Consider the following 25,238-nt stretch of genomic DNA (forward strand, 5'->3'; position numbering starts at 1 on the left):
ACTCCCATGTGGCCTCAGAGAGTCACAGCTTCTCACCCTGGATGTTTTTCTGTCTGTGGAACCACAAAGGGAAGTGTTAGGGGAACTGGTTTGACTTGCAAGTCTGATGAGGATCTTAGTTTCCCTGAATTTTTTAGCTAAATTTTTTTTAAACTTCTAAACGAATACAGAAAAGTTTGGCAATCTTTAAAACTGCCAGGCTGAAGTATTTATTCTGCATCTACTCCTGACCTGGACCAGGCTGGTGACCTGGGACACTCCAGGGACCACTTGGACTGCACCCAGAATGTGAGGTTCTGCGCCAAGTCTGAGGTAGTCCATGAGATCAGGGAGGCTCCCTCAAATGCTGCTGCTTTTGATTCCATAAAACAGAGAGGATCCGGGCCACTGAGGAGTCCATCCGTGGCTTCTCCTTGGAGACTGACTCAGAAAGAGATTCTGGCATGCAGCCTGCCATTCATGGCTCCACCCTTGAGCTCCGCCACAGCCGCAACCACAGCCACACAACATCCCTGTCTGGAGTCGGAGCTGGCTTCACTCTGGACTGGCTTCTAAGTCAGGAAAATAAGTTTTCGCTCTCTCTTTTTCTCACTATTACTTGGTGTTTGTTCTGACTTGGAAAAGGTACACTGTGAGTGCAGGGTGAGCCAGAGGTTTGTTCTCAGTCTGTCAAGCCACTTTGATGATGGGAATAAAATCCTGGGAAGGGCAAGCCAGCTGGACAGGAAACCAAGCCACAAGGTTTTGGTGGGCTTGGGGCTTTTTTCTACCCCCAAATGGAAAAACCCTGGCATGGGGCATGGCACAGTGAAGATTTAGTGTTTTAGAAAACCTGCAGTGGTCTGGGTCTAACAGATGGGCTGCAAAACAGCGTAACAGTGGCTTCAGAGGAGCAGCAGGAGGCAGGTACCATGAGGATGAAGTTTACGTACATAAAATGAAACAAAGGGCTTGTTAAGAGTCTTGCTTCCTTCCACTTTTTTATCATTTGTCTCTTGACAAATATCTGCCCGAGAACCTGATTAATACGTTTCTGCCTTGGGAAATCTCTGAACTTCATTAAACCTCCTGCCCTCTCTCCTGGAAGTTGTGGGGAGGTAGAACACAGGGCAGAGGGAGCAGGGCTTCCCAGACACGTCCACAATGGCTCCAGTGTCTAGAGGACAGCAGGGGCTCTCGGGAAGTCTGTGATAAATTATTCACTTCTCCCGTCCCTTCCGGAATCCCAGTGGCTGCAGAGCTTTTTAACTGAGGACCATTCATTCAGAAAACATTTACCAAGGGACGACTAAGAACCAGGAATAGTGCCAGTGTTTGGAAATATGAAGATGAAATGATTCAGAAACACAGTCACTGCCCTCAAGGAACTTCGAGTCCTGAACAGTGTTTTTCAAACTATAGGTTATGACCAATTTTGTCGGTTATGCAATCAACTAGTGGGTAGTGACCAGCATAAGAGGAAGGAAGGAAAGAAGGAATGGAGGGAAGAGGTAAGGTGAGAGAGGAAGGAAGTGGAAGGACAGAGCAAGCTAGGGAAGGGCGGAAGGAGAAAAATATAACCGGAGTGCACCAGAGTCACAAAGGTAGCACTGTTTCCTTAACTTGTAAAGTCCGGGCCCAGAATACATTTGTAACACATTTAATAAAATATAAATGCAATAATTTTAAGTGAAAATGTTGATTGATTTGTTTTAACTCATTTCTTTTTCTTTTCCAGGTAATAAGCTACCACCCTACGTTATACTAAATGGTATCAGTAGGGTTATGCTTGGTATCCGAAATGATAATGGATGTGTTGAGACAGAACATTCCTGAAATTAAATATGCTAAATCTTGAGTAAATTCCATTTTATTTTTAAACTGTTCATATCTTATATGGACATTACTTAAATTTTAAACTGTGCAAGAGCTCATGAATGTGTGCATACACACACACACATGCAGCACACAGATACACATTAAGTCACGTATTCAGTGGACTTTTTTGTTGTGAGTGGTTGTCGAAAACACTTGAAAGTCACTAGTTCAGTGGGAGAGACAGAACCAGTCATAGCAGAGTATGATGGGTGCCCCAAAGGAGGAGCTAACGGAATGAAAATCCAAGATGGTGGCAGAGGGAGCTGTTTGGTATCCCTGGGTGAGTCTGGAAGTGACTTGGCAGAGAGCTGGAGAGTGAAGGGGAATCTGGGATACAGACTGTGGGCAGAGTGACCACAACAGAGGAAGTACAACATGTCCACAGACTTGGGCACATGACATGTTTGGAGAATAACAATAAGTGCAAAGGGGAAGAAGAGCAGGAAATGATAGAGGATGAGTGAAATGCCTCAAACAGGAGGGCTTAGGAGGGACCTTTAAAAGCTCCAGTCCTTACTGGTATGGCTCAGTGGGTTGAGCATTGTCTGTAAACTGAAATGTCACTGGTTCAATTCCTGGTCAGGGCATGTGCCTGGGTTGCAGGCTTGTGAGAGGCAACTGATCGATGTTCCTCTTTCACATTTATGTTTCTTTCCCTTTCTTTCTCGCTCCTTCCCCCTCTCTCAAAAAATAAGTAAATAATTTTTTTAAAGTTCTGTTTCTAACACTCATTTCATGTTTTAAAAAACATTCCAAAGAGCTGGACTTCTCAGTGGGACTCCATCAGCCCACTCCGCTCTGGGGAGCTGGGATACCCACTCAGCACTGTGAAGTCTTGGTGGCTCCCTGCAGGGACAGAGTTTACTCTGGATACACTGACCTCTTCTACAAGAACGCACTGCCATCTTCGGAGGCTGGAAACAGCTGTTCTGGCTTCAGGCTGCTAGTGTCTGTTCAGTTCACTAAGTCAAGAGACTGTACACGGACTTCAACAGAGTCAGGGGCTGAGGTCACTCCAGTTCCCAGGGAACGACTACCCCCGAATCTTGATTAGACTCATGGTTTAACTTTGTTCATCTAGAACATTTACTGAGCACCATGGGAGATATCCTACATAGGACAGAAAGGAGAGAGAGAACAAAGTTCTGTCTTTCCAGAGCTTAGCGCATATGTGGGTGTGGGAAGGGTGTATGTGGAGAAAAGCGAAACACACATACAACCATCAGAGGGAATGTCAGTGAGGAGGGGGGTCTGGAGACAGGGAAGGATAGGGCCAGAGAAAGGAAAGAAGGAATTCCAGGCAGGAGAGTTAACGGGAACAAAGATACAAAGGTGGGAACCTGCTTGCCACATGCTGGGAAGAATGGGGACCAGAAAATCAAACAGGGGCAGCTGATGAGCCGGATGGCTTAGGAACACCCTGGGCCTTGAGCCCTAGCAGCGGCTCATCACAACCCACTGCAGGCTCTTCCTCTAATCTTGGCTCTGCATAGGCCCACTCCTACTCAGATCTCCTCTGTTCTCAACGACAGTGAGCAAAAGGCATGGCAGCCTCTCACCACAGAGCCAGTGGGGGAGTTACTGAAGCTATGTCCTGGGGACCACCTTCAGGTCCAAAATAGGCCAGGAAGAAGAGAACCAGAAGAGAAAGTGGGTGGGGAATAAGGAGAGGGAAGGCAGGTAAGAAGTGGGGGAAAGGGAAAAGAATAATGATGGAAAGAACGTGGTGGTAGAGAGGGAAAACTAATCTGTAACATATCCCCACATCCTGTCCTGAACCCCACCACTTGACAGTGTCCAGCTGCGCCATGTCCTTTATTTAAAACTCACTTCGAGGCCTGCCTCTAGGAAACTTTGTCTGACCAACCATCAGAAGACAGCCTCTGAGGACAATCTGAATGGCTGACTCGGCACAGGGCCTTTTGTTGACCTCTCTTTGGTCTCTCAGAGATCGTGCCGGCCATCTCTGCAGTCCGCATTCATGTCTCTGCAATGGCAGCCGTCTGCAGACCAGACGTTCTCATGCCTCACGTTCGGTTATAAAAGGAAGAGCCGCTGCAGGAAGGAGCCGGGAGGTACTTCTTTGAGGCAGGCCACATTCCGTCACACAAATGTGGAAGTGTAAATGAAATAAAAAGGGCCGCTCGCCCCCTTCTGATTTCCCTCTTCACCACAGCCCCCAGCCAAGCAACCATCATACGGCATTCTTCGAGAAACAATAGGGCATTTGTTTAAACCAAGATGCCAAATGATCATGAACTGCAGAATATATATTTTTAAACAAGTTATTTTCCCCCCACTGTAACATCCAGAATTTAGATGTGCACACAGGGCCAGCTGGCAGCAGCATGCAGGGTCTGGCTGGCTCCCCGGGATTGCTCATTTACCTTGCCCTCCCTCGGGCGGGGGGATGGCAAAGCTGCGTTTTTATGCTATGCTCCAACTTCCATCCAGCCTTTCTTGGTCTGGAGCTTTTCAAGTGTTTATACTCACAACCCACACATATAAGCTGCTCCATAGCCCTCCTACTTGGATTTTCCTTTTAAAGTGAAGCCATCTTCGTGCCCTGCTCTGGTGGTGGACCAGTTTATAGGGGATTCTTATCCAGCTGCCAGACACAAAGCAAGAGGAACGTGAGCTGTGAGTTTGCCCAGGAAGGAACTGAGTGTCCCAGCCACATACTCAGAGCATGAGGGGCTCCCCCTGGAAAAGCTGCTTTTGTTCTTGGGGGATGGAGTCTAGGAAACAGAGGGCTTTCACCACTTTACCACGGTCCTGGTAGGACTCAGCATGGCCCATGCCGTCTGCAGAAGGCACCTCTTAGGTCAGGGTCGAAGTCACAGGCGCCTCTGCCTCCCTGGAAATGCCTCTGCCCCAGAGGAGCGCACAAGCTCCACGCCCAGGCTCTGCCTCTCCCTCCACGCAGGCTCACCTGCCTTCGCGAGGGCCCCCAGGGAGCCTCCCACACCCCAGAGGCCCTCATATTTTTCCATCTTTCTATGAGGCATCTTTTTCTCATTAATGTACTAACACTCAAGTTATGTGCAGAGAATGAGGAAAAAGAGACCTTGTGTGGGACTTGGGATTTGTTCAAAGCCTGGGGAAACCGTTTTAGAGGGTGTATGTTTTTTATTCCTTTTATGAGAGATGCATGTTTCCCCCCCTCTGTGACTTGTTTAAAAGTAAAGTTTAATACGCTGCCAGAGAAATTGCTGGTTAATAACTTAATAAGCTATGTGCTAGGAATTATGGGAGAAAAGTAGTATCCAAGAGCTTTTATTGTATAGTTTGGGGCTTGGAGGATGTATAGCTTCAGTTCTTATACAAAATGTGAACAGAAGTCTCCTTTCTTTTCAAACTTTACTTTCTCCCTAGGATTATGGAAAAAGATAAGTGAGGTGAAGGAAAACTTCTGGAAGCTGCACGAGAAGTTTGTATGCAGATCACCAGGTGAGAAATCCCCACAGCACGGTCCACAGGACTGTGCTAGTGTGTACTTGGCGAAGTCCACACTTGCGACATCGGCCCTGGCAGTGATAATAATAATAATCATATCAACTGTTCTTTATTAAAAGTTTAATCTTCAAAAAGATTCCCGTTTTATCTTTATTAAATTCTTCAGAGAAAAGAAAAATAGTATTATTTTTAAAGGGCATTATTATTCCCATTTTTACAAATCCCCAAAGTAGCTCATATAGCTCGAGTGACCTACCCGAGATCAGGGCAAAAACCAAGAATAGAATCAAGGTTTTCCAGACAAATTGTATCTATGTGTCCAAACACAATCAGATAAGAAGTGAGACGCTGTGCCAAACAAAGGGAGTATTTTGGTTTGCAGCCACGTGCTCTGGTGTTGTGTCCTGGTAGCCAGTCTGGTGAAACTCAAGGCTCCGGGCACAGCTGTTTCTGTGGGGCCAACAAAAAGGCCTATTTTCACCAGGGCCAGTTATGTTGATAAAGACTTGCTTATTCAACAATAGATATCTCCTATATTTGCCTAGCTTTTTTATACTTTCCCACCCATTATTCGCCGTGTCCTTCCCTGCCCTCATCTATTTCCTACTGTTATTTTAGACCATCCCACTTTACAGAGGGGCCTACAAACTGAGCCCCACCCCCACGCCCCAAAATTACAGGCCACACATCATTGGTTAAGTAGCTGAGCTTGGACCAGAACCCAGACCTGCCCACCTCAAGAGTGCTCATCACCTTCGGAAGATGAGTTCACGGGCTAGAGGCTTTTCCATTCACTGAGGGCCTCTGGAAGTGCCCCTCCTGATAGTCACCCAGGAAAAGAGGGCCCTGGGCTGGTGAGGGTCCCTTCTGACTTGGGGAGGGAGCCCTGCGCTAAGCTAAAGTTATGTGGGAAGGTGTTATTTCCAGAGGCCTGTAGGCCAGTCCCTTTGCCAAGGAAGCCTGGGCATCACTGGCAGCTGAGTGCAGGAAGGACAGTGAGGTTTTGGACGGTCTCTCTCAAAGTCATTCCCTTGGCCCATTCACATGCCCACACGTAAGCCCAGCCCACATGCCCCACAAGGCCTCCTGGAGGCAGCCTGAAGCTTGGCCACACAGGGCGATGTACCGGGGTGAGTCAGAGCTCAGTATGTGGGGGGAGAAGCAGGAGGCTAAGTCAGGCCTCAAGAAGCCCTCCCATCAGGTCTGCATATTACCTGAAGGTCTGCCCCCTGAGTTACTGACTCCAGGTAATGGTACTGTCTCCAAAAGATCTCTACTAAAAACAATTGTATGGCCCGGGAGAATGAACTTATTCACATGTTAGAACTTAGTAACTTGTTAGCATGATTTGTTGGCCAGATCGAGCAGCAGTCAGCCAGCTGAGAGCGAATTTCTGAGGAAAGGGGGTCTAGAGTAGCTAAGTTATGATGGCCAGAAGATCTAGAGCAGGGTGTCACACTCATTTCCACCAGGGACCACATCAGCCTGCAAAGGGCCGAATGTAATTTTAGGACTGTATAAATGTAACTACTTTTTAACAGTTAAGTGAGAGCTCGGGGCCGTGGCTGGATAGAAACAAGGTGGATTCGGCCCGCAGGCCCTGTGTTTGCCACCTGTGAACCAGAGCACGGGTCCCGGTCTAAGGAGGGCAGCTCTCCAGAGAGGGCCTTGGGCAGCCCAAGGCCTGTGGTTGCAGTATTCTCTATGAGCATGATCAGGCTGCAGGAGGAACAAAGAGGATCAACAGGCAAAAAATAAATGTGCTATTTATATCTCTAACTTGGGCCATCTCCAGAGCCAGCCGCGTCTGTCAAGTAGGAAGAAATCACCTGCCCCCTTGTGTTTATTTCCTCGTCTACAAACACTGGTTTGGATTTTTGGAATAGGGAGTCAGAGTGCTACTTTTAGTCTCCTTTGGGGCTCCCACTGGGTAAGAGGCTGTGCGCGCACGAGCCTCCAGGCCCCACCCTGCCTCGCACCACATTTCTCATCTCTTCTATCTTCAACGTCTTGAACTTCCACTTAAGCTTCTGTTTGAGGAGAGGATTCCACTAGATTAGATGATTTCTTAGTTCCCTTTCCCACTACAAATTCTGTGCTTCTATGGTCTTCTTAGCAGCATCTCTATCCCCATTCCTAGCTGCCCAAGTAGGCAACAGGGACGTCCAGGTGACAGAGAGCTGGTGGATTGCTAGTAGGAAGGGCTGGGAATTTTGTTGATCATCGCAAGAGGCTGGAAAAATGTAATATACTACTCAGTGTATCTCTCATGCGTGGAGATGGCATCCTATTTGCCAATGTAAGCCTGAGTTTATTGACTTCCTTTCAACTCTTGGATCAAATCCAAATTCCTCTGGCTGACATTTAAAGCCTGCCACACCTGGTCTCTTATCAAATCTTATACTGCTCTCCAAAACACACCGTGTCTTCTTCAGCTCTGTCCCCTCACTGGCCCGTAATATATCACACTCATTCTCTACAGCGTGACAGCACACATGTTGGCCACCATCGTGAACTGCTCTTTCCCAGCACTTCTGTGTTAAATCACACGCATGCTCTAAGATCCACCTCAAACACCTATCTTACCCTAGAACACCTTCCCCAAATATCCAAGTCCACAGTGTTTTCTGAAGTCTTGTTTATTATATGTATTACAGAATTAGGACTTCTATATGAACATTGGTGTTGGCTGTTTCACACAGATAAGCTTTCTTTTCAACTAGATTGGAACATAACTAAACTCTGATAACAGAGACTCCATTATATATGACTAAAGCTGAGCACCGTACTAAGATTCCTTCCCTTGTACTTGGGCTATGAGACCATCACAACTTCCTCAGTGACACAGGCTCTATACCAGCATTACCTCACTCATTCTCCAATCTAAGAAAATTAACCTTAACTAACAGCCTTACTCAGCCTTTTAAGACTTATCCCTCCTTCTAGATGACTTCCTGACATTCCACCCCCCAGCCCCCACAAGCCGACTCCTATAACACAGTCTGGCCTCAATACACCATTGACCAAATTCTTACTTATTTACAGTTAATTAAATCCATATCTGCTTTGCCTGGGTAGCTTGGTTGTCTATAGTATCATCCTGATACGCCAAAGTTGTGGGTTTGATCCCCAGTCAGAACACATACAAGAGTCAACCAATGAATGCACCAATAAGTGGAACGACAAGATTAATGTTTCTCTTCCTTCTCTCCCTTTGTCTAAAATCAATCAATAAATAAAAAAGAAAAAACCCAAACTGGTCTTATTTACTTGGTTTTTGAAGTAGGGACAATATCGTTCATCTCTCAATTCCCCACTGTGCCTTGCTTTGTGCTGTTTGTGAATCTGAATTGGCTTGAATTCACTGGGAATGGCTCAGTGAAGGTAACCAAGGTGTTGATTTATCCAAGAGATGGAACATGTTACGTGCTAAAGGAAAAACCCCAGTGTATTAGAGCTTTACATCATATTCGGAGAATGTGCCGAGGACACTTAAAGCCTGCACTCCCCTGAACGCGGGTCCGTGACAACACGGCCTACGCCTTCCAAAAGCAACACCCCAATAGGCCAAGAGCTACAAGTGGAGCAAGACAGGGTGTTTCCGAGCCCTTTATCGAACTAATTACCAACTCCAGGTTAGGTCTGTAGGTTTCTATAATCAAAAGTAGAAAGCATCAGCAGCTGGGGATTGAATTCTTAATGTACAATTGCATAAAAGGGCTGTTTCTATTTCTCGCAGTGGTACGAAGAAACTTTGATCTTGGGCAATTTGCTTTAAGGCCCAGTTTAATATATTGCCCACTTCTGACTGCTCTTACCCAACCAGTTTCCATAAGCTCAGCCTGTCAACAAGAAATACCTCATATATCCTCAAGCTACACTTCTTCTCAAACAGCTTATTCCTTTAGGACTTTGACATACTTTTAAAAAGTACTATCTAGTGAAAATATTTTGCACCTTCTCCATTGGTTTGGGTTAAAATATGCTAACTTAATGTTTCTCTCTGTTTTTAAAAAATACAAACAGGATCTCATCCCGAACTATCATGACCTTAAACATTCCTGAGAAGTCTGGAAGGGAAGCGAGCAGATGTCAACAAGCTTGGGTCTAAAATACACCAACTTCGTTTCTCTCATCATTCAAATATGTATGAGGCTCGAGAAGACTTTGACTGGGCTGAGCTGGAGGATTAAAGAAGGGTCCTCATGAGAATCTTCCTTTCCAGTAAAATCTTGGGGTTGAAAGAAAAGCAATTTTAAAACAGGGAAGAGGAAAGTATTGGGAAAACTTTTATTTTGATTAAAAAAGAAAAAGAAAGTGCAAAGAAGAAACAAACCAAAAGCAAAACCCAACCCCAGCAATGCCCGGAAACTTGCTATGTAACTAACCATCCCTGCTCAGACTTGCTTCCCCTAACGTTTTGGCAGGGACCACAAATGGTAGCCTTAAAATGCCACACGATCCTCTGAATACTTTAACAATCCTTGACTGGAGTCATTTCAGTGGCATGGGAGTAACGGCAACCTGCAGCTGTGGCAAAAAACTGAGGGCTCTATTTCAAGTACAGCGGTTACGAAAGAAGGTCCTCTTCCTTTGGGAGGGGATCAGTCCAAGAGACATGAGGGATTTGGGGAAGGGCTAAGGGACAGTGGGAAAATGGAATCAGACCTAAGCCCCAGTATGCCTGCTTGGGAAGTGGAGTATCTTGTGTGAATAAATCTGGTGGTTAGAAAATAAATGCTGTCTTCAGCTGTAAAGCAAAACAGAATCCTACACCAGACCTTCTGCAGCTGGCCACAGACTCCCCTGGGAAAGAACTAGGATTGCCACACACAAAAAGGCAAGCCCTGGCTTTGTCTCTATAAGCATATTTTCCTTACACATTCAAGCCCACAGGCCCTCAAGGGACACACCACTCAGCACAGGGGGGACCAGTAAGTGAGAGAGAACGGGGAGAATGGATGAGAGAATGGATGAGAGCATGGATAAAGGGTGGACAGGGAAGGAGGTGCCGAAGTGACTTGGAGTATATGTACTAGGGCAATGACGGGCAGACGAGGGGCCCGTACAGGGAGAACTGAGAGTGTCTGGAGCACCTGGGGGAAGCTGTGTAGGAAAGGGGATGGACCATAGAGCTAATAATTTTTGCAAATAACAATTAACTGGGGTAACAAATTGGGTCTAGTACAAAGAGTAGGTCTTCAACGAACTCCGGCTCCCTCCACCATCTCTTCCCTGGCCCCACAACAGCACTGTTTTATTCAAAAATTTATTTCCCAAGGTTGCTTTCCCCATAACCTTGGGACCTGTTTTTGTATTCCTGAGAGCCTGTTTTTCTCACCAGAGTATCAGACTGTTATTTTTGAAAATGATAAATACTTACTGCATGCCAACAAAGCACTGGTCCCACCCCAGGCAGTGAAGCCACTGGGACAGCTGCCCAGACAAGGGAGTGTGGACTCCCCAGTAGGGCGCCGGGGCCCTGCAGCCCCTCCGTGCAGGTCATCCCAGGTGGACGGGGAAAGGGTTCTGGAATGACCCCATCAGTAGCCTCAGCCCTGTCCTGGGGCTCCAAGCTCCAGTCACAAGCCCTTGAGGATGAGGGTGCGAAGTATTTAAAAGAGAGGGCTGTCTGATGACAGTGCCTGGCACCCTGACCCTGGGCCCTCGGAGTACGTACTCTGCCCCCAAACCAGCAGCACTGGAATAGCCTGGGAGTTTGTCAGAAACGCAGGATCTCAGGCTCCACCCAAGCCTGACTGAATGGGAGTCTTCATTTCAAGAGACCCCTACACGCCATTCCTGTGCACCTTTGGTCTGAGAAGCTCTGCTCTGAAGAACGTGGAAGCTAGCACCACTCAACGCCTTGCCGTGAAAACAGTCTGGACAGACGGAGGAGGTGTGGTTCAGCACAAAGAGCCCGACAAGGCCCAGTGAGCTAAGTCCTCAACAAATGCTGGCTGTTGTCAGGGTAGCTCAGGTAGAATCTTTACCGCCCCCCCCCCCCCCATTAGCTGTGTGAAAACAGACTAATACCCTGCTTCTCTGGGCTGCACTTTCCTATATGCAGGGGAATGGGACTGGGTTGCAATCAACTCCAAGATTCTTTCAGTACTAAGTTCTAGGTCTATGATTCCATCTGAAAAGTCTTGTTTTGTTACCTTTGCTACAGTGAAGTAGTGGATTTAATAAACAGCTGCAGTATTTAATATAGCCTGGAATATAGTGGGGCTCAGTAAGTGTTTGCTGAACGGAGTGGTAAAGTGTAGTCCATTCTATTTAAGAATCACCTCAAAAAAGTGAAAATGGGCCATGAACTTCCAAAAAAATCAATCACACAAGAGTATCAGGTTTAAATGGCACTTTGGGGAACAAATGACATAACTGAAAATAACTTGCTAAGGTAGCTTTTAAGTAACCAGCCTCAGAAATTCACTCATATCTGAAACAATTGTATGGCCTCTCCAGCTGGCGCATCTGTGCAATCGAAGTTTTAATGGCTACATCTCCCGGGTAGCAGGCTAGAGAAACAGTCCAACCATCTTTCTCAAATGAATCATTGGCCTCAGAAAGAAAAAAAATACAAGTGCCCTCTAGCATGACTTTTATTTTACCCAATACACATCCTTGACTCTCTCCCTCCGGGTGATGGGAGACACAAGAATGCACAAGAAAACACGAGCAGTTCTGACTGCATTTTAGAATCTCCTGGAGAATTTTAAAAATACCAGTGCTTGGGCTATACCCTAAACCAAAAAATCAGAAATTCTGGAGATCAGACCTGGCATCAGTAGGTTTGAAAACCTCTCCAGATGATTCTAATACGCAGCCATCAGCCAACTGGGCACTTAATAAATGCCAATGGCAAGGCTCAGAAACCCCTCATTCCATGGGAGCTCAGCAGGTAACCTACCAGAGAAGTGAGCTCTGGCCCATTGCAGCCCTGCGAGAACTTGGCCTGGTGTTGCCGGATCTTCTAGTTTTTCAAAAGAAGCCGGAAATCTGATTTACTGTAAAATTTCCTGATTTTAAAAATACCAGCAGCTAAAGTCAAACAAAACACACCTATGGTCAATTTGATCTGGGTGCACTGTCAGTCTGACCCCTCTGGTGGCGGGTGCACAATACACCCAGGCCTGAGCAATGCCCCATGGACAGCCAGGAGACGACTCTTTGCAAGCCGATACAGTAAAACGCTTGCTTACGTATGGCAGCTTCCATGCTGAAATGCCAGAAGCAAAAACTGAAAAAAATGTCTGTATTGTTTCAACTTATCTGTTACCTCATGCCAAGCTGAAAGGCTGACTAAACAGGGTGTCTCACCCACAGGGTCTGTCTCCCCTACTGTTTCACTGTAGAAAAATAGATTTTCTTATACTAAGGGAGATTTGAGAACGGTTAATGAAATACTGACAAATCTGTTAAATAGAGCTTGGCACACAGAGGCATCCAAAAAGCAAAAATTTCCTTAATTGAATCTTTAAAATCTTAGTGAAATACTGGTGGACGTCCCTGACCCACTGCTAGTGTGAAGATGAAGTGACGTGTCTCTTTTGCAACTCAATATGGCAGTGCATATTGAGACCCTCAAAAATTTTCATATCCTTGTGGTTAACTTATTTTACTGTTGGAAATCAAACCTAGGGTAATAACCCATGATCACGTAAAATCTCTCTCACAAATACACATACACACAACCATAAGGATTATGACTAGAATGTTATTCATGATATAAAAAATGGAGAACAAAGTAAAGGGCCAGCACTGGAGCAATGGTTAACTTAATGCCTGACAAAAAATATGCTAACTTTAACAAATACATTCAAAGGTATTTTCTAATTTAAAAACAGGCAAAAGTATTTTACTTTTGGAGATGCACAGGTGGGAAAACTAGGAAGAAAAGCAGGAATGGTTATCATAGGCCAGGACAGTGATAACCTCAGAGGAATGACAGGGTACCGAGTTTTGTACACTTAAAATGTTTGTCAAGAAAAAAAAGTTTAACTTGTGATAAACTATGCATAACATAAAACTTGCCATCTTAGCCATTTTAAGTGCACAGTTCAAGCGTTGATCTCATCACACTGTCACTCGCCCCATCTCCAGGACTCTTCACCTTGTAACACTTGTAAAGCCCTGTGCCCACTAAACACCGACTCCCCATCCCTCCACATCCCTGCTCCCTGGGCCCTGGCAGCCACCACTCTACTTTCCTCTCGGTGAATCTGACTACTCTCGGGTCCTCATGTGAGTGGAGTCATTTCACCTAGCATATCTTTAAGGCTCACAGCATGTGTTAGAATTTCCTTCATTTTTAAGGCTGAATAATGTTCCATTGTACACGCACACACTACATTTTTTTAATCCATTCATCCATCAATGGACACTTGGGTCACTTCCACCTTCTAGCTATTGAAGACTAATATTGTGAATGTGCAAATACCTCTTTGAGACTCTGCTTTCAATTCATTAAATATATACCCAGGAGTGGGACTGCTAGGTCATATGTTAATTAATTGTATTTTTAATTTTTTGAGGAAATGCCTTAAGGTTTTCCACAGTGATTACACTATATAGAATTTTTAATAATAGTAGTAAATGCTTTTAGGATACTGTTAAGTGAACAAAGTAAACTGTAACTTACATATATAGTATAACCTCAACTACATTAAAAATGAGTAGGAAAAAAGATGAAGTAACTACATACATAAAACTGTTAACTGATATAATAGCAGTTTCCACTGGATATTGGTAAGATTAGACTTATATGCTCTTCCAAATTTTATTCTTGACTAATATTTTATGATAAGCATGTACAACACTGACAATCAAGGAAAAAAAGAAAAAAATTTAGTAGGACATATATTTCTTACTGGTCATCACATCATCCACTGTATAGTCTGACAGTCCATTCAGTTCACCACATTTACTTAAAGAAAAGCACACACAAACACACACTTATTTTTTCCTTTTCATAACCAAAGGGAACACTAGAGAACCAAATTGATTAATAAAAAATTTTAAACCTGACACAAGTGGCACACGGGGAGAAGGGGAGAAAGTGAAGTGACTGGCAAGAGGTGAGTGCTGGGAGACAGCTTCTTCCCAGGCAATCTCAGAGGCCAGGCCGCAGCATTGTCCTCTCTTTGAGCGTGCCCCTCCGCCACAAAGCAGTAAGACAGGTTGTCCCACTCTAGCCACTACCTAAGGCTCTGCCCCACATAATTTATAGGTGCCTTTTCTACAATAGGCTATGCTGCTAAGATGGGAAGTCAAAGCACCTTTATGTAATACACAGAAACAAACACAGGATGGCTGCCAAATTGAGGAGACAAAGAAATATGGCCCAAATGAAAGAAGAGAACAAAACTCTAAGAAAAGAACTAAATGACATGAAGATAAGCAACCTATCAGATACAGAGTTCAAAACACTGGTGATCATCATGATCAAAGAACTCACTGGGTACTGCAACAGCATAAGAAAGACCCAGGCAGCAATGAAGGTTTGCATTAAGTGAAATAAAAAAAACATCTACAGGGAACCAATAGTAGAGGGATGAAGTCAAGATTCAGATCAATGATTTGGAACAAAAGGAAGAAAAGAGCATTCAATCAGAACAGTAAGAGGAAAAATGAGAATAGAATAAGGAGCCTCTGAGATACCTCCAAAGATACCAACATCCGAATCATAGGGATGCCAAGAGAAGACAAAGAGCAAGAAATTGAAAACTTATTTGAAAAAATAATGAAAGAAAACGTCCCTAATTTGGCAAAGGAAATAGACCTACAAGTCTAGGGAGCACAGAGATTTCCAAACAAATTGGACCCAAAGAGGACCACAACAAGACAAACCATAATTAAAATGCCAAAGGTTAAAGATAAAGAGAGAATCTTAAAAACAGCAAGAGAGAAGCAGAGAGTTACCTACAAAGGAGTTCCCAGAAGACTGTCAGCTGATTTCTGGAAAGATACTTTATAGGCTAGAAGGGACTGGCAAGAAGTATTCAAAGTGATGAAAAGCAAGGACTCACAACCTAGATTACTCTATCCAGCAAAGCTATAGTTAGAATTGAAGGGCAGATGAAGTGCTTCCCAGACAAGCTAAAACTAAAGGAGCTCATCATCACCAAGCCCTTATTATATGAAATGTTAAAGGGAATTATATTCAGAAAAAGATTAAAAAGTATGAACATTAAAATGGCAACAAATTGCACCACTATGAACAAGAAATTGCACAGCTATTAGAAAAACAAACTAAGCAAACCAGCAGAACCGAAACAGAATTACAGATATGGAGATCATTTGGAGGGTTGTCAGCTGGGAAGGGGAAGGGGGTAGTGGGGGAAAATGTGCAGGGATTAAGAAGTACAAACTGGTACATACAGAATACATGGGGGAGGTTAAGAACGGTACAGGAAATGAAGAAGCTAAAAAACTCATATGCATGACCCATGGACATGAACTAAGGGAGGGGATGGCTAGAGGGAATGGGGGTATCATGCCGAGGGGAGCAAAAAAGGAAAAATTGGGACAACTGTAATAGCATAATCAATAAAATATATAAAAAAAACGAAAACTCAAACAACTTTTAAGCCCAATATAATAGTAATTTTCTCAAAGTAAATAAATCTCTTCTCCTTAGTCCTACTTGACAGGCTTTTTAAAGTCCCTCCTACGCAGGCAGAGCCTGTGGGCCAGCTGCGGCAGCGGCAGACAGCACCCGAGCAGGGGCTGCGCCGACTGCTCCTCCACGGCGCCCACAGCCAGCCTCTCCAGCACAGCAGCTGACCCCTGTTCTCACTCAGCTTCTGGCCTGCGCGCTCAGTTTTCCTTCAATAGTTGGTAAACTGCCTTTACACCGACAGAGAGAGAGTGAGAGTGAGAGAGAGAGAGAGAGAGAGAGAGAGAGAGAGAGAGAGACAGTAAACTGGATTGAGGAGGGAGGAATGGAGAAAAAGGGGAAGGAAGGGACTTGAAGGATTAATGAGCTGATTTCTATAAAGGCTTTGACATCTTGGAATGAAAAGCGGCCTGTAAGAGCAGAAGCCCAGTCCTCTACTCAGGCCACGTTGCCAGCTGGCCATTCATCACCAGAAATTCCCCAATAACTCCATGGCTATTGCTTAATCACCTCATATAAACCCCTATTAATCTTGCAAAGTCAAAACACAAATATATGACAAAAGTCTTTATGTGACCTAATTTCAGGGTCAAATTTTTAAAAACTGAATTGGTTATCCAATGGCTCCAATGAACTTAAAAAAAAATCCCTTCGTTGGGAATCAAAGGACAAATAAATGACACCCTCACTAATGTTTTTGTACTTACTGGACTGCATGAACTCAGGCTAATGATCAAATAAACTATAGAGGAAAAAAGGTGTTGGTGCTAAAATTTAAACCAACATTTTTTTTTGTAGTAACATTAATGTTTCATAGCTTAAACTGAAAAGATACAGAAAGTCCTTAGTAGGCACAGAGGAACATGTATTCCTTTTTCATGTGTCAATTGTTAGGGACATAAAGGAGCCACTTCAGCAGTGGAATTTGGCGCACTGTGCATTGTAACGCCTTTCATGGGAAAGGCAGGTGAGAACGTGAAGACAGGGCTGGCTTTGAGAAGGGCCCACTAGGCCCCAGAATGGGCTCACGTGAGCAAGCAGCTGCTAGTGCACACACCTCCTGTAGCAACACTCTGGGAGGACCTCAGGAACAGGGCAAGCATGTGACAGATCAAAGCTGCATCACTTAGATCCAATTTATACTTTCTTATTCAGGAACCTCAAGGCTGTTGTGTCGATGATGTGAATAATAAAGGGAAACGGACCCATGGCTCTGGAATGCATTGTGCTCTGGCAATACATTTTCCTCCCAAACTTTATTTTAGGCTCCAAACACATCCTGATTAACATGGTAAAGTGCGTTGGGCAGTAAGAGGAAGCCTGGTATTCGGAACCATCTACAGACCACCCACAAAGTGTAAAGTTCACACTCGCATAATAAAGTGTTGACTGTACTGGAAACTTAAAAAGTGGCTTTCCTGGACTCTCAGCAAGCAAGGTGGAAACCTAGTGAGTTGAAGTGATTCATGCCTTTGTTTTCTAGGGCTGGAAAACCATGGAGAAAAATCAGAGAAGTGGGTGGGGGTGATGATGATGAAAAGCCTGATTAGAAAATTGCAACAGGAACCACAGGGAAGGTTAAAAGAGGCCAGGAGGACTTCTCCAGCTCCAGAGGAGGCTTATGGCAGCTTTGTCATCCATTGACAGGCATTGCACAACACGAAGGTCTGTTCAGATGGCTGGCCCGTTACTCCGTCTCCTCCCTCCTATCCAAACAGATGGAACAGGCTCATGAAGCCAGTGGATGATGAATTTCTGTAAAACCCATGAAAGGGTAGCAAGCTAGAGGGGTAAAAACTTCTTCCTTACAGAACTTTAAGAACAGGAGATGTAGTATTCTGTCTTGGGCCAGTCCAGGCTGGAAGCAGGGGTTTCAGCAGCAGGGTTTCTGCAGAGCCCCGACTTCCTGATAACCTAGAAATAATCGCTGAAGGGTCTGGCCCAGGAATTGGTAAACACATAAGAGCACAAATGTGATCGCAGTTCTCTGTTCTGAAAAAAGCATCTGGGGGAGGCTGTCCAAAAGCCACACAAGGCAAACAATATCAGGGTTATAGAACTGGTTTATGGTCAATTGAACCCTACTTTTTAAATAAAAGAGAGCGAACAAAAACTGGACGGAAAACCATCACTCACTTTATTGGCATTTCAGACACTAAAGAATTTCCCCCATCAATATCCCTGTCCAAAGCTGTAGGTGCTTAGAAAAACTGCAGACTCACACAACCACACACTGAGGAACTCTCCGCCGGCTCCCTTTCACCTAAAAGCTTTCCTTTAGGACTTTTTTCACAACGTGGCCCAACTGTTCCTTCAGCTTCATTTTCTGCCACACATACCTTACACTCACACCAGAAGAGCTCTTTATAGTTCTGCACACTCACCACGCCATTTCATACCACCATGCCTTTGCTCGCATCGACACCTGAGCCTGAAATGTTCCACCTTGCCCTGACCACTTGGCAAAATGCTACTTGTCCCTCGAAGGGTGCAATGTTGGGTCCCCCCGGACCCTCCTCTGAGCTACTTCTGTACTTACTACATACATTCATTATCACACTTACCATATTGGGTGAAAATTATTTACACATCTTTCTCTCTCCCTGGGTGTGAGCTCCTTGAAGCTAGGACTAGTTCTGTATCTGCATTCCTGCTTCTCCTAACACAAAGACCAGTGTGTGGCCTGTGCTCAGCAATGCTCTGTTGAATTCCACTGAGTTGCAGGCCTTGCCATATAAGGGGGGAAGTCCAACAAAAGTGATCAGACCATATATTTTTAAAAAACAAAAAATGAGGCTGTTATGTGAGACAACCAACATTCTGATTCTTAATCAAACACAGCACATCACAGCATGGAATGTGGGGGCCGGGGCCTCCAGCAGACCGGCTCCGCTGGAACTCACAGAGGACACACCAGGGGGCCCTGCAGTAACACCGCCCCGCAAATGCCAGAGTCCTATGACATGGGTTTGAACGGCGTTACAGAAAGCGTTTCCTATGTAGTCAATGAGAAATTTTCCTGTTCGATCTTTCACACAGAAAATGTTCTAAGTTCTAGAATAAACAATGGCAAGGCTGAAAACAATATGTATTCACCCTTCTTTGCCTTGCTTGTTCAAACTACTCTATGAAAATGGCAACGCCCATGTCTGCCTTCTCACACTGCACCTGTCCTTCAGAGCCCACTCAAGCTTCACACCAGCCTCTAATCTCTGAGTTGCCACGGCACCAAGAGTTTGCACCACACGATTTCATCAATTACTGCCTTTCATTGTTATAACAGCTAACACAGGGTTGGGCCCATATTAATAAAAATAAGCTGATTTTTATTTATAAAAATCACAGGGTTGAGCAGGTATTAATAAAAATAAGCTGATTGGTGAACAGATAAAAAGCCATATTACATGTCCCCCAGCCACACAGCAGTTTTAGAATAATTGTCAAAAAAATATTTTTCTTTCTTTACCACAACCCAAAGTTCTAAAAAGATAAATACCCCAATAAGTTTAGAAAACTCATGCCAATGACCTTTAAAACTCCCACGACTAGAAACAGCAACTCTCTAGTATATTCCTAACCCCGATAAGGCCTTGCTCCTGGGGGATTTTAACATACCTCTTGGCCAGCCAGAGTTTGGCTTTGGTACAAATAGCGATGTCAGCCAGCTCCTGCTGAGAGTACGCGTTCATTCTGTATCTGGAGTCTGAGAAGGCTTTTAACAAATGAAAAACCTAAACCAAAAAAGAGAAAAAGCAATTTCTATTTTGAAAAAATATATTTTTTTCTAAATGCAAGTTCCTCCCTTTTAGATTTCCTCAAAATAGCCCCTCGAAGAAAACAGACACCTGCAGCACGAGGCCCAGTCTCTGTGGAGAGCACGCTGGTGCTGGAGGGTGCGGCAAGTGGCTCGCAACCTGCGCACCTGCGCGCAGCGTCCCAACGCAATTCCAAATACGGACAGCTGCTCTGTGACCAGTCATTGGATATGAGAGCTTAGTAGTTACAAACCTATAAATTGATTTTAGCAGAGAAAGATGGGTACTCTGTGATCAGACAATTATGTGATACAAGAGCTTATCAGGAACAAATGACCTATAAATTGATTTCAGAAAAGACATGTAAACATCTTTCTCTATGTTAGCAGTCTCTATTAAAAAATGTACCTTTTAAAATCTGAGAGTCTAAGCCGATTTACATGTCTGGGTTCATCAGAACAGTTTTGGCTAAAGAAACAGGTGACAGTGACGCTTGCCTTTGCAAATCCTGGGCAGTGGCGTGTGTAAACTTTAGATTTTTTAGCAGTTTTTTGCTGAGATGTCAGGAGTGCAGGCAGCAGTGCAGACACACCCCACTTTCTTACTCTTACATGACATTATATATCAGGATTAAGGAGGAATAAGAAAGAATTAAGCAGAGGAAGACACATCTGTTGTATCTCTAGCTGCCTGTATTTAGAATGCAGGCCAGAGTTCCAGCGGACACGTGACATAGGCCAAGTGCAAGTGTGTGTGCCCACCTACAGGTATCTTGGCTTCACACTCACAAATGACATCAACAAGGCCTTTGTGAGGAGTACAAGCCTAAAGCTGAGAAAGAAAGTGGACAAGGGCGTAGATGAGATCCTCTGAACTTGGCTATTGCCGAGGAGGAAGACGCATAGCAGAGAAATCCTTCAGTCATCCTTATCTGAATCCAGGAGAGGAGGTGGGTGGAGCAAAGCAATAGCAGGTAACACATGGAGAACTCAGAAAGGCTAGTTTAATAACCAGTTTGTCCCCTTTCCCTATTGTATTCTTCGCCAGAGCTGAAGGTGATTCTAAGCACCAAGACTCAACTTCTTGTTTTTTCCCTGTCCTGTCAGTGAGGGGCATAACTAAGAGTTACACACAAAAGGGAGTAGAGAGAAGAAGCAAGAGGCCAGGAAAAAAGAGACTGAGAACCATAAGACCCTGAACAGGTAGATGTCAGCAGGTTTTCTTGGATCAGATATTTGCAATTACCAACAACAAGTACCTGCTGACCACCTTTTGTTTATAGAAACAAAATATTTTGTGATTCATTTATTTTATGTAACCACCATATACTTTTTCTAAACAGAAGTAACCATACAGGAGAATGCACACATGTTCTGATGTGGAAAACTGAAAATGCTTTCTCGAATAATGGATCTGTTATTTCAGAAGCAACAGATCAAATGTCACTACTTCAACCACACCCCCACAGGGACCCAAACCGCCCGTCGTGAAGTCTGGAGAAATGGGTCTGGCTGGGGCTTCTGTTCTTACGTGGTGACTGCCAGAGTGAAAAAAAATACCTCCCTCTGCCTGAATCCCCACCAGCCCGAAAGAGCTGGCAGCGTCACTGGGCCTCGCTTCACTTTTCTCCGCAGCTGCACAAAACCAACCACCAGGGCTTTTCATGGTGTCACAGGATTGCAATTAATCAGCAGACACCAGCAAAATACATGGCTGTGGAATTTACTTGTAAAGAAAGCTGCGAGATTTTCAAATGCCTCTCATTTAGAAGCAATCACTTCAAAAATAACTCCTGATGGATGTTTAAACTTGGTCCTATATTTGCTCACCTTGCTTGGCAAAAACAAGCCTGTTTTGAAATGCTTGGTAGCTCTGGTTTATGAAAATCAGCCTACAGGTCCATCAATTCTGTCACCTTGGGTACAAGCCACACAACAATTGTATGGAGAACTAAGAGTGTGGTCACACCCAGGTCTGGGACAATTTGGAAATAACCTATAATACACAGCTGCCCTGAACCAAACACGGGGAGCCCAGAGCTGCCAGAGCGGAGAATGATGGCTAACTGAATGCACATGAGAACTGTGAGAAGTTCAGTATCATTTTCGGGGTCCCACCTTTACAATAGGACTCAAACATTTGGTTCACAAATATTTATTAAGCGACCATTACTACCAGGGACTGACTGTCCTAGGTAGACAGGACAATCAGCTCCATGGTAGTCATGGATCAACTGAAAGCTTCCCTGACTTTGCCTGGCCGGCAGACAGAACCTTCACAGTAGCATTGCCATCACTCTCCTGATGCTTCCAGACCTCATCCTCCACCAAGTCCAGTGCACAGCAGCAATCCAACAACCTTTTGCTGAGTTGACGTCAGTATTTGGCGCCTCTTCCCTTACTTGCATTACTTTTGCCTTTAGGACACGTGCCAATGGGTTTGGGGGAGCTGCTGCATGTGCCAACCCCTTGTCGGGGGTGGCGAGCTCAGCAACACTGCAGTAATCTCATGGGGGAAGCAGAAAGGCTAGATGAGTGGTTAGAATGCAGCCCATGGCAAAGGGTGGGAGGAGCACACAATTTGGGGCCAGGTGGACATGGGCATAAACCAGGTACTATTAATGGGGCTTTGGGCAACTTACTTCACCTGTGTCCTGATGGCATAATAACATCTATATGATAGGATTATAGAAAAATTTAACAGTATATATGGTACTTGGAACACACTATTCACCCGAGAAAAATGGTAGTTCTCTTCCTTTTTCTGTCTGCACCCTCCCTTCCAGAAATAGACAGAAAGAGTGATAACTCATGTTTGGCCTTGAAAAAATCTTGCCAGAACTGGGAGAACAATATACGAATAAAGAAACCTAAATACTAAAAAAAATTTAAGGGTATTAAAACAGTGGTATTCCCCCCAAAAGGAGTAAGCTTGAATGCAAATGATGAACTTTATAATAATGTGTCAATATTGGTGTATTAACTGTAACAAATATACTACTCTAGCATAAGATATTAATAATAGGAGAAAACTGAGAAGGGGCTGGGAAAAGAGGAATATATGGGAAGTCTTTGTACTACCTGCTCAGTTTTCCCGTAAACCTAAAATTGTTCTAAAGAGAGCTATTAATTAAAGAAAATACTGGGACTGCTCAGGGGGCAGACAGCAAGTGGCTGTGTGTGACGAGAGCACAGCCGGGGTGTGTGTGCAGGGGGGTAGGAAGGCACAGCAGGAGGGGTGGTTGGGTTGGATTGAGAAGGCTCTTAGATGCAACATCAAGGAATGTGTATTCTATTCTGTACGCGGCAAAGACCTCTTCAGAGAAAGCTCGTGAGTGATCGGATCTGTAATTTGGGGGAAAAAAGGCCAGGGCAGTGTAAAGGCTAGATTGGGCGAAGGGGGCATCTGTAACAGTCTAGGTAAGAGGTGGTGAGGGTGGAAACCAGACGCTGGAAACTCAGGGCCTATGGGACACAAGTGGCTGCAGATGTTTTATTTGGATTACATGGTATTTCAAAAATGCCACGAGTTGGGATATTTCCTTTATGAATTGGGAGATTCCACAGAAAAATCATCCAGAGCCCCAACTTCTTTTGAAAAACCAGAACACCTGGCAGTCCTGGAGACACGCCCTGCAGAACAGCAGTCATGTGACTGGGCTGGGGAGCCGCAGCGGGCCCCTTAGACGAGAAAGGCATGTACACCACTGTCCTCACTATTGCCTAGTACTCATGGTCCTTCAGGTGGAGTGTCAATGCCTCTTATCACTGCTCTTATGTTCCCCTCCCAAACTTACGGAGAATCAAGAGGTAAGTGAAATATTTACTGAATCCAAATCTCTAGGAAAACAAAGTTTGAAAACAAGGGGTGGATCAAGAGGGCTGCAGGTTTAGGCCCATCCCCCTTACATTCATTTACTGCCTGAAACAGGACTGAATTTGTGACAGCCCACCCCAGCCCACTCTAAAAGATGATAGCAGCAGTGCAATGATGAGGAAACGATGTATTTGAGACATTTTGGAGGCTGAAAAGGCAGTGCTTGGCGACTACTGCTTTAGACATGGAGTTGAGGGTCAGGAAGGAGACTCAACTCAGACAGCTGGGGATGGAGGGCCATCCTTCAGGACAGGGATCACAAGAGAACATACAGCAATTCTGGGAATGAGGTAGGGTGATTTAATGAGTTTGATTATGACTGTCTGGCAATGACTGCTCCAGTTAGGGAAATACATTATACAAACCAGGAATTCTTTTGAGAATGACGAGGAGCTCCATTAGTAATCACATTGGGACAAACCAGGACAGCTGGTTACCGCCAGCTATGGCAGGCCCTTTAGAAAAGCTTAGAGTGAGTTTAGAGATGCGTCCAGCAAAAAAAATGGGAGAAAGCTTTGTTGACTTAAGATAGTGCGACCCAGTCAGAAAGAAACCACAGACACAGAGGAAGCAACCAAGTGCAAACCAACAGCATCGCCCTGGACTATCACAGGCTCAGGACGCCCAGAGATGAGGTGGTTCATGCCTGCCCTGCCGGGGGGGGGGGGGTGTCAGGAAGCAGCTGGAAGTGGACTAGATTTCTTGCCCCCAAGATGCACATCTTAGCGCAACTCTGGGAGGGTCTATGAAAAGTCTGGAGAACCTGAAAGCAGTTACCCACTGTCCACCCCCACCTCCACCCTAAATACAGAGAGGCTCAGGGAAGCTTCCAACCATCTGTGCAAGCATGGGGTCCATTTTGGCAGCTTTGGATCTTAAAAGGGACTCCACAGAGCAAATGTAACACTCTCTGGAAAAAAAAAAAAAAAAAAAAACGCTACAGGCCTAAAAAAAGTCACGAGGCAGGTCCTGAAAAAACTTGCATGGCACCAGTAAAATATGTCTGGTTTACGCTGCTAGACTGAAATAGTGACTTGTGTGAGACAAGATCGAGATGATAGATGGCTGTTTGGGAGTGCAACGCTGAGATGGGTTTTCCTCTTCACCAAGCATGGCTTCCAGGCAATTTTCCCTGTTATAAAGTCAACAGCAGCTGAGCTCCAGGACCAGCAGGGTCCAGCAATAACAGGGCCAGGTTAGGCAGGTCATGAAAAAGGACAACTCCAAAGAGAAAAAGGGTGTCCATTTCAGAGGTCAGATATAAGTGGGTGAGTGTATTGTAATTGTTAACAATCCCGCCCTCTGAAGATCAACAAATCTACCCACTTTGGTGGCTGTATTTTCTTAAAAACAAATTATACCCTTCGGCGGCATGCAGACTGGGGGTAAATGATCGCTTCTGCCCCTATCGCATTTGGCCAAGTATAAAATTTCCGCATCTGCCATTTTGCCTAGCTCTCTCCCTGCGCTGCTCCGACCCCCACAGCTAAGTCCGAGCCACATTTTTCCAAGCTCAGTGTTTACATAGGATTTTATTTCGGCTGGTAAAACATCTGTATTTTTTCAGGGACTTGAATAAATGATCTATGCTGGGAATGTACAGTATAGGGTGATGTCAGGCCCCCTTTTTTTCCTCGACTCACTGGGCAGAACAGGCAAACATTGTTTCAGCC

At 44.8% G+C, this 25,238-nt stretch overlaps 1 protein-coding gene across 6 annotated transcripts in view; it reads right to left on the reverse strand.

The window, feature by feature from the left end:
- The window catches only part of THADA (THADA armadillo repeat containing), a 288,531-nt gene that overhangs the window by 65,440 nt on the left and 197,853 nt on the right, over positions 1–25,238 (reverse strand). For all 6 annotated transcript variants that reach the window (XM_053667075.1, XM_053667073.1, XM_053667074.1 and 3 more), the window contains one exon: positions 19,550–19,665. In XM_053667075.1, the coding sequence (XP_053523050.1) occupies positions 19,550–19,665 (116 nt within the window). The remainder of the gene's footprint in view (positions 1–19,549; positions 19,666–25,238) is intronic.

Source organism: Artibeus jamaicensis, unplaced genomic scaffold, assembly GCF_021234435.1.
Source record: "Artibeus jamaicensis isolate MK-2021 breed Jamaican fruit bat unplaced genomic scaffold, CSHL_Jam_final contig_465, whole genome shotgun sequence".
Taxonomy (NCBI): domain Eukaryota; kingdom Metazoa; phylum Chordata; class Mammalia; order Chiroptera; family Phyllostomidae; genus Artibeus; species Artibeus jamaicensis.